The 15,594-nt window shown below is 35.5% G+C and overlaps 1 protein-coding gene across 2 annotated transcripts in view; it reads left to right on the top strand.

Annotated features, from left to right (window-relative positions):
* The window catches only part of Cntn6 (contactin 6), a 334,089-nt gene that overhangs the window by 175,856 nt on the left and 142,639 nt on the right, over positions 1 to 15,594 (top strand). For both annotated transcript variants that reach the window (XM_034511787.2, XM_076940196.1), the window contains exon 5: positions 14,833 to 14,928. In XM_034511787.2, the coding sequence (XP_034367678.1) occupies positions 14,833 to 14,928 (96 nt within the window). The remainder of the gene's footprint in view (positions 1 to 14,832; positions 14,929 to 15,594) is intronic.

Below are 15,594 nucleotides of genomic sequence, written 5' to 3' on the forward strand. Positions count from 1 at the left end.
TATTGAAATGTTTGGATATTAAGTCAAATTTTATTACATATATATCAGAATACATGATATATATATCCATCTAATTATGTGTCCATACACAAACATAAGCAATGCCACACATATCTCAAAGTGTAGTTTAAAATTTTTTATCTTTTGAGGAGTAAGAAAACTCCCATGTTTGAAGTAGCTAAACTAAAATTACTTTGAACTAAAAATTTAGAAGAAAAATGCCCAAGGTTTGAGGCATAAAGATTGTTAAGGGTCAACGAGGCCATTCCTCTGTCTTCAGGCAGAAATATCCTTAAGCCAATGCAGATCAGACCCTGTCTATTTCTTTTGGAGAAGCAATTTAGTGAAAATGCCTGTATTCCATTTTCAGATAGAAAGAGAAGCTTTTGAATACAAATTGGCTCCCTGCTTTCAAGTGACTTTGTGGTGACAAGCAAGAGAACTTTTTTTTAAACCCAGACTATCAAAAACATTTCTTATTGATGTATTGGTGGTCAGATTGCTTTGCATGCCTGATACTTGGAAATAAGAACTCATACTCAAAACACCCAGGAGTTGTGTAAGTCCTTTCTATGCAACAGGGTACCTCTTAGAACCGACAGGTGAAGTCTTTACATTTTATACTATTAGATGTGTAGTACAAAATGTGAATTCAGGGCAGATTTTTGATGTTGCTACATGTTCAAACTGCTGAATACCACAGAGAGTTTCCCTGTCTGACATTTTTGCCAGATAACTACCACTATGAATGTCTTCATACCATTATGCTTGAAAAATGATAATTCCAGGAAATAAAACAAACTTGATGCAGTTCCATATTTCATCATAGTCTCTGTTTTATGAAAAAAAAGAAAACTGATGTTTCTTCCAGAGGACAGTCATGATAGGTCAATTTTTGAAAGTGCTCCATAACCTCGTAATAATGTCAAGCCTTGCGACATCCACTTGAGCTGGATCCCACTTTGAGCCTGTCATTGGACCTTCTTTTCCTCAGGCTCATCTTTATTTCCATCCCTATAGTTTTTTCAAAGAGGAACAATTATAGGTTAGAGTTTTGATTGTGGGAAGGCAACACCTTCCTCATTTGATGCCCTGTGTTGGGTGTTTCATTTATGGTCCCTTCCTTTGAGTCCTAAGAGTCTCTCACCTCCCAGGTTTTTGGTGCATTCTGGAGGGTCCCCCCAACCTCCTACCTACCTAGATTGCCTGTTTTCATTCTTTATGCTGGTCCTCAAGGCTTCAGTCCTTTTCCCTCACCCAATACCAGATCAGTTTCCCCTCTTACCCCCAACCCCCATTCACTTTCCATTCCAGGTCCCTTCCTTCCTCCCCACTTGTGATTGCTTTCTTTTCCCTCCCAAATGGGAGTGAGGCATCCTCTGTTGACCTTTTTGAGTTCTCTGGACTATATCTTGGTTATTCTATACTTTTTTTGGCTAATATCCACTTATTAGTGAGTACACACCATGCATGTCGTTCTGGGTCTGAGTTACCTCACTCAGTATGATATTTTCTACTTCTATCCATTTGCCTGCAAAACTCAAAATATTTACTCGTTCTTAGTAGCCGGTTAGTATTCCATTGTATAAATGACCCACATTTTCTGTATCCATTCTTCTGTCATAGGAACATCGGGGGGTTAGGAGGGGAGTAAAATCTGGAGTGTAAAAATATAGATAAATAAGTTTAGAAAAAGAAAACCAATGTTTCAAATTTAATTTGAAGCTTCAGAAAACTCCATGCATTGAGTGTGAAATAAATTAGAGAAACACTCACTTGCCACAAAAAAAAAAAATCTAATTGTTCTCTCAGTTTATTGCTAGGTATATGATTCTAGGGGATTGCTTGGTAGAAATTGCTCAATAAATTTGGCAACTAAGACTTGCTTACCAGATATTATAGATGCCTTTTATGCTCTGAAGATTTTCCTGACCCTTTTGAAATGTCTAACATACTTTACTTTAAAGAACTACCAACATTGGTATATACCTGTACTTTCACCACTTGGAAGGTAGAGACAAAATGATAGTGTAATAAATAGTACTTCTGAATACTAGGTCATCTTCAGCTCTGTGTTGATTATTGAGGTAACATGACTGTGTGAACAATTACCTAAACAAATTAATAAAGAAACACCTTAAAATGTAAATACAAAAATTAAACAACATGCCATTTAGATAAACTAAATCTGTATGAGATATAATTTATTTAAGGTCATTTAACAGTATATATTGAACAAGTTATTTATATTCTCTTGTTCAAATATTAGACTACAAAATTGCAATGATTTGAAATGTTAAGAATTTAATATAGTCCTCTTTCCCATAGTATTTCTTGATTATGCTTTATATATCAGACATGAAGACATTAGAGAACACTGAAGAGTAACACTTTTAGTAACAGATGAAATTATATTTTAAATTTAGTCTCAAACACCATGTTACGATTTTGAGGTAATATGTCCCCAGATGGTGATGCTCTTTTGAAAGTTGTACAAGGTACATTAAGGGATCAAAGTTGGAGAAAGTAGAGATTTAAGGTGACATAATTTGATATTTACAACCTATCTCTCCTCTTTGTCCATCTCAGCTTTCTATGCGAGTACAGAAGTAAGAAGTAAAGGAGTTGCAACCATTGGTTCCAACATCATGGTGCCACTATTACCACACCTTCTCACTCTGATTAACTATGTGCATTCAAGTCAGAAGTTGACATCAGTCCTTCCTCCCTTCAGTTATTTCAGTTATGTACTTTATCAAAGTGATAAGAAAAGCATCTGGGATATATAATAGTCAAATATTTTCATTGCATTCTGTGATAAATTTCATACAAAAGCCATTGGGATAAAACCCTTTTTAAATTCAGAGTGTTTATGTTTAAAAGGTCTCTTAGAGCATGCTTTCACTTCTTGTTACTTTGAGATACAGAAGAGTAACCTATTCATATGTTACTTTACTCTTTCCCTATCATACCTCACACAAGTCACCAATTTTCAAAGCTACCTGATTAAATCACATTGATTAGCACAAAGGTCTGACTGAAGGTCACAGTCAATACAGTGGTTCCCATGAACCACCTTTACCAAAGATCTAAGCCTCTGTCCTTATAAATCACTCTGTTTAGCTCCAAAGAGAGTCAGAGAAATGGATCAGAAGATACTGCTGATGCTGTTGCTCCCGGAAAGTCACATTATCAGTGTACCACCTGAACCAACACTTCCACTCTATGTGCTAATGATCTTTCATGGTATCTAAGCATAAGTGAACTTCTAGCTGTATTCTATTAGACTCTTGGGAAGCCATGGTCATCCTGACACTTTTTGTCTCCAAATAGACCCAGTTAAAGCTACCCTGCATTTTATAAAGAGATAGGACCTATATCTCAAATAACATGGCATTTCAATTAAAGCTTCTTCCCTCATCTCTGTCTCATTATTTTCACTTCTGTTTTGGTGGGGATGAGAAGAGTCATGCCCTAGTGTCTGAAAATGTTTTAGATTAGAGCTGGATAGGGATCATTCTGTTCTTCTTCTTTAACTATACAATCTTGGGAAAAGTACTTAAGTTTTATGAACATTAATATTTAAAATTATAGTAAGAATCAAAAATGTTCACATATCATTTTCTTTATAAAATTTAAAGAATCAGAAAGGGGCTCAGTAAAGGTTCTCCTTCCATCCTGCTATAGGTTTAACTTTCATGTATTTGATGCATATTTAAAAATACACACTGTCCTTTGGTTGATGATTTTACTGTCCACTGAGACCACCAAATATACATTTTTCTCCAGCATTAGAAGATCCCTTAATAGAATCTTTAAATTCTCTGATAGAAGACACAGCCCCTTATGACACAGTGTCTGAGCTATATCCTTCCTCCTATGGTTTATCCGCCTGAGGATGCTGACTTTGTACCTACTCTCAAGTACACTTGAGTGATGCTTATATCATTTACCCAACCTGGGATGCACAAATAGCCTTAGGATATCTCTCCAGAGTTTATTGACTTAAAAGAGAGTGACACTGTTTCTCTTGTACAACAAAATGTGGAAAAAGTGAACATTCACCCAAAGTCAAAGCTTATGACCATGAAGAGGAGCATTCTAGGGTTTTTTTCTGGCTACTCAAACACCAAGCTAAGAGGTTGCTTCAGCTTCCAACTGAGATGGATGGCTTTTCTGGCCAGTGGGGATTCAATGACCCTCTGTCTAACAATTTGTGTCAAGTTGATAAAACAGGCTCTGGAATAAAATAAAACATAGAGTGACTGTGCTTGGAATAAGATTCACATGCTTTGGACTTCAGGCACTTTTTTCATTTTCAGAATATTTTAGCTAGCTACTGGAAGGTAGCAAAGAAAGACACATACAGGCTTCAAGAAAATGTATGGTTCAAACATAGTAAAGATAAAGGCTATGAAACCAAAAGCCCATTGAAATTTGTTCAGCATCTTACTAGGCTGGTACATAAGAAGTTTTCATTCATCATAGAATTGGTATCCCTCACCTCCTTTGATTCTCCTTTATAACTTCCATAGTACCCTTTGATCGAGTCCCATGACTGTCCTTAGATTTAAATAGTACTTTACAAAAAATGGAGCTCTGATACTTAAGTATGGCTCATGAGAACCACTGTACTAACTATGACCTTCCAAAGAGTTTGTGATAATCCTCTAGGGTGTCTGGAATAGTGTAATCAGATAGTTCTTTCGACTTGTGTAAGCAATTAAAGGTAGGGTTAAAGAATGTTGTGCCCCTTAAGCAGACAATATTACATTCATTTGAAGTCTGTGCTAGAATTTACTCCATTTTAAGAGTGGAAAAAAGTTAAGTAAAAAGAAATATTTATTTATCTGTTAACAATCAGCACCATGTGGGGCACATTTGGATACATTATGCGGTTCTACAGTTGTGAATTGACTATTTAATCTTGTTCAAGATCTTTGCACAGAATTAACTGGGAGCTGTATAAAACCTATTTTTCATGCATATATTATATACATCATATACATATAATTTGTATATATGTAAATATAATGTATATATGAATAATATATGTGCATATATTATTTTCTAATTCATCAACCCAGGAATGATATGCTGATATTTTAGATGAATTGGCATCTCCAATTACCCTAAACTATCAAAGCTCTCTTCCTTTTGGTTCTTCTCAAGTAGGTTTACTTAAGATATATTTTAATTTACTTGCTCATTTGTGTGTATGCCACATGTTTGTGTGTGTCTGCATAGGTGAGAAGAAGGCTGTTGATTCCCTAAAGCAATGTCATTGGCCACTTGCAGCTTCGTGACTTGTGTGCTGGGAACTGAACTTGGGTCCTCTGGATGAACAGGAAACAGTCTTAATTACTGAGGCTTCATCTGTTTTTAATTGAAGATAATATTCAAAATTGTGGTTCAACAGGAAGCATAGCCCATGGGTAGGACTTGCCTAGTTTTTCATGTGTGTAACTAGTATTATCATTATTCATCGGATAAATAAGCTCATTAGAGTAAAGCATATGTAATTGTCCAACTGTATTATAAAAGAGACTTTAGCAACTTCAAATGCTTTCACTTTTCCTATTTACTAAATTCATATCTCTTTGAAAATCTATATACAGAGTTGCTGGAGAAGAATATAGTGGCCCTCTCCTCTGATTCTTTTTTATTACTTTAATTGAATGTCAAATGAAATAGTTCTCTGTCAATTTATCATTGCCAGAAAACCAGAAAAACCACTCAATCGGCCTTAAAATTATTTGTAGATTTCTTATTTTTATTACATTTGTTAACATGTATGTGTGTTCACATGCATGTGCACATGCACTCAGTTGTGCACATGTGTGGTGCATATGCTACAAGTAAGCATGTAGAGAACAGAGGACAACTTCTGGGAATCTAGTCCCTCCTTCCACCAGGGCCCAGGGATTAAATTCAGGTTGTGAGCCTGACAACAAGCACCCGTGCTCACTCAGCCATACTGTGGTTCTGTTATTTATTTTTGAATTTTAATATAAATACTTTCACATCAGCAACAAAAAAAAAAAAAAAAATGGAAAGAAATTCTAGTTGAAATTTTAAGTGGAATCGACACCAGAAGCTCTTAAAATAGGTTCTTACTTCCTACTTAGATATTAGCATTCCAGATTTGTGTCTAATATCAAGTTTTAGCTATTGCTTCTTTTACAGTATTTGACAATAGCATTGCACTTTATTAGGTTATGTCATGTTATGTTACTGAGTTAAGCTAGGAAACACAATAATATCAGGAACAATGTAACTGAGTATATAGCATCCAGAGAATGAGACCAGAAAATGAAACTGGGCTAAGCAGAGATATTTTTGTATGGCACTTAATAAAAGTCTGAGAAAATTAATAATAGAACTAAAATCCTCTCTTTATTCAAACCACCCAAGAAATAGAAAATAGAGAAGAAGAAAAGAAATATGGAGAAATATGAATTCAGACTTGAGAGTTTTAAATAGATTTTGTTTTCTTAATTCTGAAAGGTCCCTGTATTTATATCTGGAAATTCTGTGAGAGCAATACTGAACTAAGGGACTTTTCTTGGTGTCTTTCAGCACTTGGGTTTTGCTTGGTAAGGTATCTGTATTTCACTGCTCAGCACAATGTTTTTGCCTTAGGCCAAAACAAAGCACTTATCTTCAACCTGGGAGCCGCATCATGAAGGTGAGAGATGTTCAGGAGTCCTGTTTACCCCAGTGCATGCTTCAACACTGAAACTTCTTCAGACAGATTCTCAAAGGGGGGAATAGTATTTGATTGCTGGAAAGCAAGGAGCTGGATAAAATAAATCTCTGCGTTTAATGTCAGATCTAATGGCTTCAAAGAGACAAATAATTGAAATTGCTTTTAAAGTGTGGATCAAGAGACAAACTGAGCAATGTCTCAGGTTTGGGAGCAGATTACAGAGTCTATCTGGGGGAAGGTTTAGTAAGAAAGGGAATTTAGTCTGGCTTTCAAGTATAGACACTTTAACACACTAGTACTTGGAAATAAATTATTTCCTTATATCCTGTGGAAAGTCGGTGCAGATATCCTAATTTTTGATTTATGGAAGGAGTCAGATTATTTGATCATTCATTTCAATATATGTTATACTTATATATCATATATATAATAAATATGTATCTTTTTCTCTTGGAGGACAGTAATGGGAATAATGGAATATTGAAGAAAGAATAGGTATACTCAACAAACAACAATAGCTAGAGGGATTTAAGTCCTCACCTACAAAATCTTTTGGGCTAAAGTATTTGAATTGCATCTGAATAAAATGAAAACAGACTGGTACTGGGCATGTTTGGGACATGCCTTTAATCCCAGCACTTGGGAGGCAAATCAGGTGCTTTTCTGTAAGTTCTAGGCCAGCCTGGTGTACAAAGCAAGTTTCAGGACCCCCAGGAATATTATACTCTGTCTCTGAAACAAATAAACAAAAAAACAAAAAATGAGTAAGACTGACATAACCCCAGACTGTGTTAACAAGGATTATTCTTACTACTGTGGGGGCTTCACATCTTTAGGTTTATTAAAATACAGGTTAAGTTCTATCAATAGAGTTCACGTCAAGAAGTAAACAAGGATTCAGAAAATTCAGAGCACCTGAAATGGATCTAAACCCAGTAGCACAACATCCTTCTGTCTCTTCAGGAGTTTACATAAATTCATACAAAAAATGCCTTTGGTTGATTGAATTAATTGAGCATGGGCTGGCAGGTTAATGGCATTGATGTCATGACTGAAAGACTCCAGTTGACATCTTTAGTCAAGATGTCAACTGGAGTCTTAAAGTCAGTAAAGAACATCATGCATTTGAGAGCATGTGCCCAGGAACCACTCTCATTCAGTCTTGTCCTGTCACTTAGGAGCCAAGGAGCCTTTAAGCCTCAGGTTTCTTCACATCTCAGTGTGTGTAAAAGTCTCCGATGCATTTCTGGCAATTATGAGGCTTCATTTACCATCCTCATGAGAGTAAGTGGCCCATGGTAGCTATTCTTGATTTTTGAATCAGAGAGAAGATAAAGGGAATGCTTACGGTGTTGAATTAAACTATTTTCTACATATTAAATGGATTAAATTGTGATGAAAGACTATTCAAATTTTTAACAACCCATCTTTGCATCTACTGTGCACATTTTCCTGGCCCATATGTATTTTCCCTTATTCTCAAAAGTTGAAGTGTTCTCTTCTCGATTCTCATTGATAGACACTGGGTACTCACAACCTTCCTTCAAGCATGTGAGACTTGGCAAGTCACTGGCCTCCTTTGTTCTCAGGAGCTGGCACTGCCAACATATCTTCTGAATGTGATCCTCAGGCCTTGGCATCAAAGGCACAGTTTCTTGCTTTAATTAAGCTGAGATACATTCCTAAATGTGACAGCTGCAAATATGTATTCTCCTTCCAATTGAATATTGGAATACTTAACATTGTGTGGACTTCATTTTAAGTACTTTTCTTTGTGGCCCTTGTCCCTCTACTGTACCATGGTGGTTCCAGGAGAGAGCATATGGCCCAGTAATTCTTTAAAGCTCATTTTATGGGCCATTTTTGGGCACTTCCTGCTGGGCTTTGGAACAGAGCCTTGTTTGTGACTGCATTTTTGCTTATGTTTCTGCCAAAGAAAAAAAAAGGCAATAAAACCACAGGTCCCTATAAGCAATGGTCATCAGAATAGCTTAATGAAAGCAACCTCAACAATTGAGGGATTTACCAGCAACCAGCACTGCAGGGCTTAAACCTTGAACACAAGGACAACCTATGCAGGTTACCTTTGTGGCTTATGAAATATCTCAAACTGTTACAGAGTTTGAGACCATCTCAGTGTGTGACCTAACAACAAAACAATTTCTTTAGAAATAACATAAATAAATAAATAAATACATAAATAAAGACATAATTATATAAATAAACACATAAAAATAAAAATTGGTAGTTTTCCCTGACCTCTTCTTGGAGAAAGATTAATCTAAATTTTTTAAAGGTATTACAAAGCAAATAAAATACTTATTGGAAGCTCATAGATCTACATGAATTTCTTGGTTTATGCCTCAAAATTTATCTTAACCAAATTGTAATTTTTTTTAAGCTGGCAGAAAGATATTTGAAATAAAGACTCAATACAGAAAAATATATACAACTGAAAGCATATTCTTTTAAGGGAGCACCTAGTATGAATAAGACAAAATTGTATCTTGACTATAACCTCTGTGTTATCAAACAGCTTTAATATCTTAATTATGGATTGATTCATAATCACATTTTGTAACAGCTACATTTTAATAGCTAGCAAGATGCTAGCAACTTTGAAGAGAAGGTGGTTTCCTTCATTGTAGCTAATAGAAACCCCACTGTGATCACAACAATGCCAGAGAAAGGATGCTACCTACCAATGGGTTCCATTTACCTGGAAGTGAAAACAGTGGCTAGGTGTCAGGGATCTTATCAACATGCTTATAATGACTTCTGATTAACACTAAAAACATGACTCCTGGTTCTGGATGTAAAAAATGACGATGAGACACCAATCTAGAGCTTTCTAATACCATGCCACTAAAGTCCTCATTACTCACTTCGACAGTGTTTTTTTTTTTTTTCTGTGACCACTAAAAAGCAACAACAACAAAAAAAGCAACAATAATTTAATGATACCTGCCAAATATAAGTGAAGAGGGATAAAAGCATTCTTAGATTAGCCACCTCTTAGACCTATAAGATATAGAAACATCAAAGTCTATGTATTGACTTTTAGTCCTGAAATATAGTTAGGGATCATTTTACTCAAAATGATACAAAACCAAGTCATAAAGAAATCACAGGTTAAGCCAGAGAGCTTTATTCAGTGTTGGAGATTGAACCTAGCACTCTTGCACTATTAGTCAAGCATGTACCATTGATTTATGATACTAACTATATGATTTCATACTGATGGCACCAAAATACACATGGCCACTTCAGTTTTTGCCATAACCAAAGAGGAAATAGAATGGATTGGATTACTAATACTCCACAAAATACATGCCCAGCACGCCAGGTTCTCAGCTAGCACACAGCTCATGAAAATTGATCAAGAGCAAATGAAAAAAAGGTTTCAATTATAGGGGATCATTAGACTCCGTTTTGGGGAAACTTTTCATTTTTACAAGTCTGGACCAGGTGTGGGAGAAATGGCTAAGTCAATGAAATATTTACCTTGTGAGCAGGAGGGCCTGGAATTCAACACCAGAATCTCTGTAAATAAAGCCAGGAGTGATGGCTGCAACTTGTAATCCCATCCATGAAAAGGATATAGGCAAATTCCCAGGTCTTGCTGGCCAGTCAACTTTCACTCAGGTAAACTAAGGCCAATACGGATAGTTCCTAAAGAGGGAGATTTTGGTGTGTCCTCCAGCCTTCATGTGCACGTTCACTCACATGCTTGCCCACTTGCACAAACATTCATGACTGGCCAGTCAACTTTCACTCAGGTAAACTAAGGCCAATACAGATAGTTCCTAAAGAGGGAGATTTTGGTGTGTCCTCCAGCCTTCATGTGCACGTTCACTCACATGCTTGCCCACTTGCACAAACATTCATGACATGAGCACAATCATACTCAAGAAAAAAAAAGTCAAGATCAGATGCATTGCTAAATATACACACAGTATTTCATGCATCTCTTTTTCTGAATCCAGTAATTTGCATCTTGAAAAGCAAAACATATTTATTTAGGAAATAATGTAATTAAAAAATAGTAAACTACAGATGCTTTAAACAGAGATATCTACCTGTACAAATGTGTCTGGAAGTCAAATGTTATGTTAAGTTGTGTTTGTAGATGATGGTATGTGGACATAGTGATGATAGAAGTACAATGATCTTCTCTCTCTTCCCTTCTGATGCCACTCCAGTCACAGTCTATATTCCTTATGCTTTGAGTTTCATTCAATTTACACAGTAAAAGCACTGTATAGATAGGTTTCTTTAAAATCCCTGTCCTTTCAAATGACCTAGCAAATACAAAAATCTTTTCAGCTTTATCAGGAGATTTGGAGCCACTATCTAAAGCTCTTTATTATAATCAGCAAATACCTTATAGTTTATATTATAACCACAACATAAGATTAGTTCTCCTGATTCTACTTTCTTACAAAGGACCATCCCTCCACATGTCCTCTGATAACTATTCTAGTTTAACAAGCAATTAATTGGTCTAGTCTTCCAAACCCTTCCATGGTCTTTCTAAATCTCCCCTGCTCTATAGAGTTGGTGTGTATACCTTTGAGACACAAGCCCTCATTTACATGTCTTTGTCCCAAAATGCCAATTAATTTGTCAATTACAATCTTTTTCTACATCTTCATTGCTGTGTCCTGTGTTTTCTCTTGTCTCTTGATTTTTCTCTCACCCTTCCTCCTAGCTCATTGTCCCTCCTCTTCTGAGGAGAACATATTTTCATTATTTGAATCTAGAGACATATTTGCTAAACTACTCATCTCAAAAATTGGAGCGTCATTCCATATCTGTTCCTATAGCTTTAAATAGCTTATTTTCTGACAAATCCTCTTCTTATACATCTGGGTGGTAGCTTTCCCCACCCAGGGATGAGGTGTTTCATAGACTTTATGTCACTACTATATACTCCTATTTGTCAAACAAACATAACTTTTAAGATCACACTATGGTAAGGTGTTTAAAATCTTGAAAATTACTCTCAGGTCATATACACTATGTTTATGAAATCTTCACAGAACAATTGACACACCTGAGTTATTCTTCTGTTATAAACAATGTGAATGATTTTAAAATATCTATTTCTAAGATACTTTATAGTGGTTTAATGAGTTTCTCATATGTTGGTTTTATACTGTTTCTTTTGTAATTCAGTAGTGGCATAGATGTATTCAGAAATATAGCTTTCTTCTATTTTTAACCATGTGACATTAAGGTATTTATTTTTTAATTTAGAGAGAAATGTTTCATAGTCAAGTCTGTCTTCTAGAATTTCTTTGCCTATCAAATAACAGGTGCACATCACCATCCATGTCATATTATTTATTTTCCAAGTCAATCTACTCTGAGTTCATAGCTACTTACTAAGTTACAGAAGTGGACACAATTTTTGTAATGATTCACTATTACCATTAACCAAGTATTCCCCTTCTATTTATTGTAGTAAATATGTATACAAATTTCAGAACCCAAAATCTAGTCACAGCAGTGGTTTCTTTGCACTATGAAATTGGTGTACTTAAAATTTTAGTCTCATTTATTTTTCTTTATGTAAGCAATGGCCTTCCTTTCCCCATATAGGCAAATATAAGACCTCATATTATCTATTAGATATGTATTTTGTTCATTTCCTTTGAAGGATGCCTAAGAGTAAAAGGTTAAACAACAATAATAATGAGATTATTCCAAAAAATGCCTCCAGCAGAATAGAACATTACATGTGGTTCTGAGTCATACAGCCAACTTTTAAAACTTATTTTTAATATACTATGCATTTATACAACATATACTCATCATATCCTTCCATCCCCATCCACCTCCCCCTAGAGCCCCTCAGCCCATCTTCTGCTCAACTTCATTTTAGTTTATTATGTTGTTATTAATAATGCATAGAATCAAGTTAGCACTCGGCATAACTGTATGTGTGTGTGTGTGTGTGTGTGTGTGTGTGGCCATTGACTGGGTCATGAGCCACTTACCCGTAGCCAATCCTTAAAGTATAATGATTCTTTCTAAACTCATTTGCATTGACTACCAGTAGCTCCCTAAGTGCTGCTGGAATTTTGACCATGTTGATTATATGTAGGTAAGCATGTTTCTGTGATTTGATGCGTAACAACCATGTTATTTGGAGAAGTCTTCAAGTCCTGGCCATTCTCTACCTCTCTTCCACAATGTTCCCTAAGCTTTGTTTGGGAAGGTTGATATATGATCACCTACAAGTGAGTGTTTAAAGTTATTTAAACTCTTCTTCAAAATGGTGGTCATGTTTTGTTAGCAATGTACTTTGCTTTTTATTTTTTCTACAAGTCTTCTGGTTTCCTTTTATATACTCACCAGAATTAGTGACTCAAGCTTTTGTGATTCTCTGTTATCCTTACAAATATATCTTCTGTGCTTAAACAACATTCTTGCCCTTTACAAGGTTTTTGTACTAACCACTAACCACTAGCAAAGAAACTTCTTTGACCAAAGTTGACAGAGGCATGAGTCTATTTTAAAAATAAATATTTAGAAGGCACTTTGACAGCATGACCACTTAACAAAACAAAATAGTATATTTCTTCCTTAAGACCTATGATATCCTCAGTTATGGGTTTTGATCCAGGTTATAGTTCCTCACATGAAATTCTCCCTGTACAGAATGTCTCATATTAACTGAAAAACAATAGTTAGTCCACAATAACCATGCCATTACTGTGGCAATACTTATATTTTGCCTGGGTGTTCAATATTGTGGCATGTAGTATAGAGTGGTCTCGAGACCACTAACATCTTTTGTCCTGTAACTGTCTTCAAAGTACCTCCTGGTTACACAAGGCACCTAGGAAGAAGAGTTTCCTGGTCAGGTCAAGATTAATTTCTCTATGTTCTGTAACCAACGTGAGGGGTGTCTCAACATGGTAAGAGCAATAGGCTCTTACCATGTAGTTATTATTCTTTTCACTCAAATCTAAAGTGTAGCCTCTGAATGAAGTGGCTTCCGTTTTATTGGCATGTTAAGGAGTAGTGATATTGAATGAAAAGGAACCATGACTATTTGTAGAGATGCACTTTCAAATACATATGTTTGGGTTTTTTGGTATATGTGCTACAAAGAAATGTGAAGAATGTATCAGTAGGAGAAATATATTTGATTCCAACCCTACTACTACAAAAGAAGGGAGAACAAAACTTCATAAACAGTGCACTCTACTTCAAAACGATGGTTACGTTTCATTAGCAATATACTTTTGTTTTTTCTACAACTGTTTTGATTTCCCATTAGATTCTCAGTGAGTCAGGCCTTTGTGAGTCTCTGCCATTCTTACACATATACTTTCTGTGCTTAAACATCATTCCTGTCCTTTACAAGGGGATCTTTTTACTGAATAAATGAATCAATCAATAAATGAATTTATTTTACCAAAGATGACATTGATGTTCAGAGGGGATTGAATATTTGCTCATTCCTGGAGGCTAATTGACTTTTTTCCAGGAATATTAAAGATTTATACACCTTAACTAGATGGCTTATAAAGGTTTCATCCATCTATGAATTTTCTAGGGTGCCTTGATGTAGGAAATCACAACATGTTACTTAAGTTCAAGAATCAACTTTATGAAGTGATATAGAGAAAATACAGAATGAACTTTTTGTCTCCCTGTTTGTGTCCATAGCAGCTTTGTCTGTGTGCTAATATATTCTAAATTAGAGATACCGTCTACCATCAAAGGGCAGCTGATAACCTAAGACATTAGACTTCAGCATGTTGGCTGCATATCTTCTTAGACAAAATATATTTGGACCTACAAAATATGTATTAGGCTTAAAGTACAATCTACTGAGTTACAAACTGTCTGAAAGAGTAACAGTAGGTAGTTAGTGAGTAGTTTATTACAGATGCTACTGAATTATATGAAAAATGAAGATAGAAAGAAATGCAAGACTTTGTGACTGAATCATCACTGCAGATAAATTAGCCATTCATTACATACTCTGGTAAGCCAAATATGAGTAGATGTTAATCGTAACAATCACAAGTTCTTACGATATTCAGATTGTTTAGGATTACTTCTGAAAATAAAAAATTCTGAACCTATTTTATTTGTTTTCCAAGATATTGAAGACTTTGAAACTAAAACCAGAAGCACAGTATCTGTCCGAGAAGGTCAAGGAGTGGTACTCCTCTGTGGCCCACCACCACATTTTGGAGGTAGGTTATGGGTAGTTTATGTCTACGATTCCATTAGGCTCCATCAGAAGATGGAGGGTCTTACAATCATTGACATTCCACCATACACTCAGAAGAAGTACCAAATCCCTGAGAAGTTCATCAACCATATAGCATTTCTGCATCTCAATGTTTTTATTTAAAATTACCTTGTCCTTTAACTACGGAGCAAATACGTTCATTAGAAGCTGAAACTGGGAACTGTAAACAGTGATGGTGTTGGGAGTTTGTATGAAACTGAGTGCATGGTGGGTGGCTCAGGCCTGCAGCTCATGGCAATATAGAAGGCAGGTAACACTTTTTGAGCCTCAGCTTCTTCAGTGTAGAATTAGACAAACATTATTATCAATGGTAGATATTTGATTTATATAATGGCTAGTACCTTACTAAAATTGAAAGCTAAAATTATTATTTTATTTTTACTTTTGACCTGTATGTAGAGGTAAATTCTAATACTCTTCTTGGTCTTTTTTTTTTTTTTAATCATCAGAAAAGAGAGTTGTTGCAAGCATGCATTCTAGCTCCCACATCTTCCTCACATTAGCCACTACTACATATTCATATTAATCCCCATTACAAAATTAGAGAGTTTTGAAAAGAAATAAGACATATTTTAAGGCAAAAAGCAAACTTGTATTCCTAATATTA

The sequence above is a fragment of the Arvicanthis niloticus genome, chromosome 9 (assembly GCF_011762505.2).
Source record: "Arvicanthis niloticus isolate mArvNil1 chromosome 9, mArvNil1.pat.X, whole genome shotgun sequence".
Lineage (NCBI taxonomy): Eukaryota > Metazoa > Chordata > Mammalia > Rodentia > Muridae > Arvicanthis > Arvicanthis niloticus.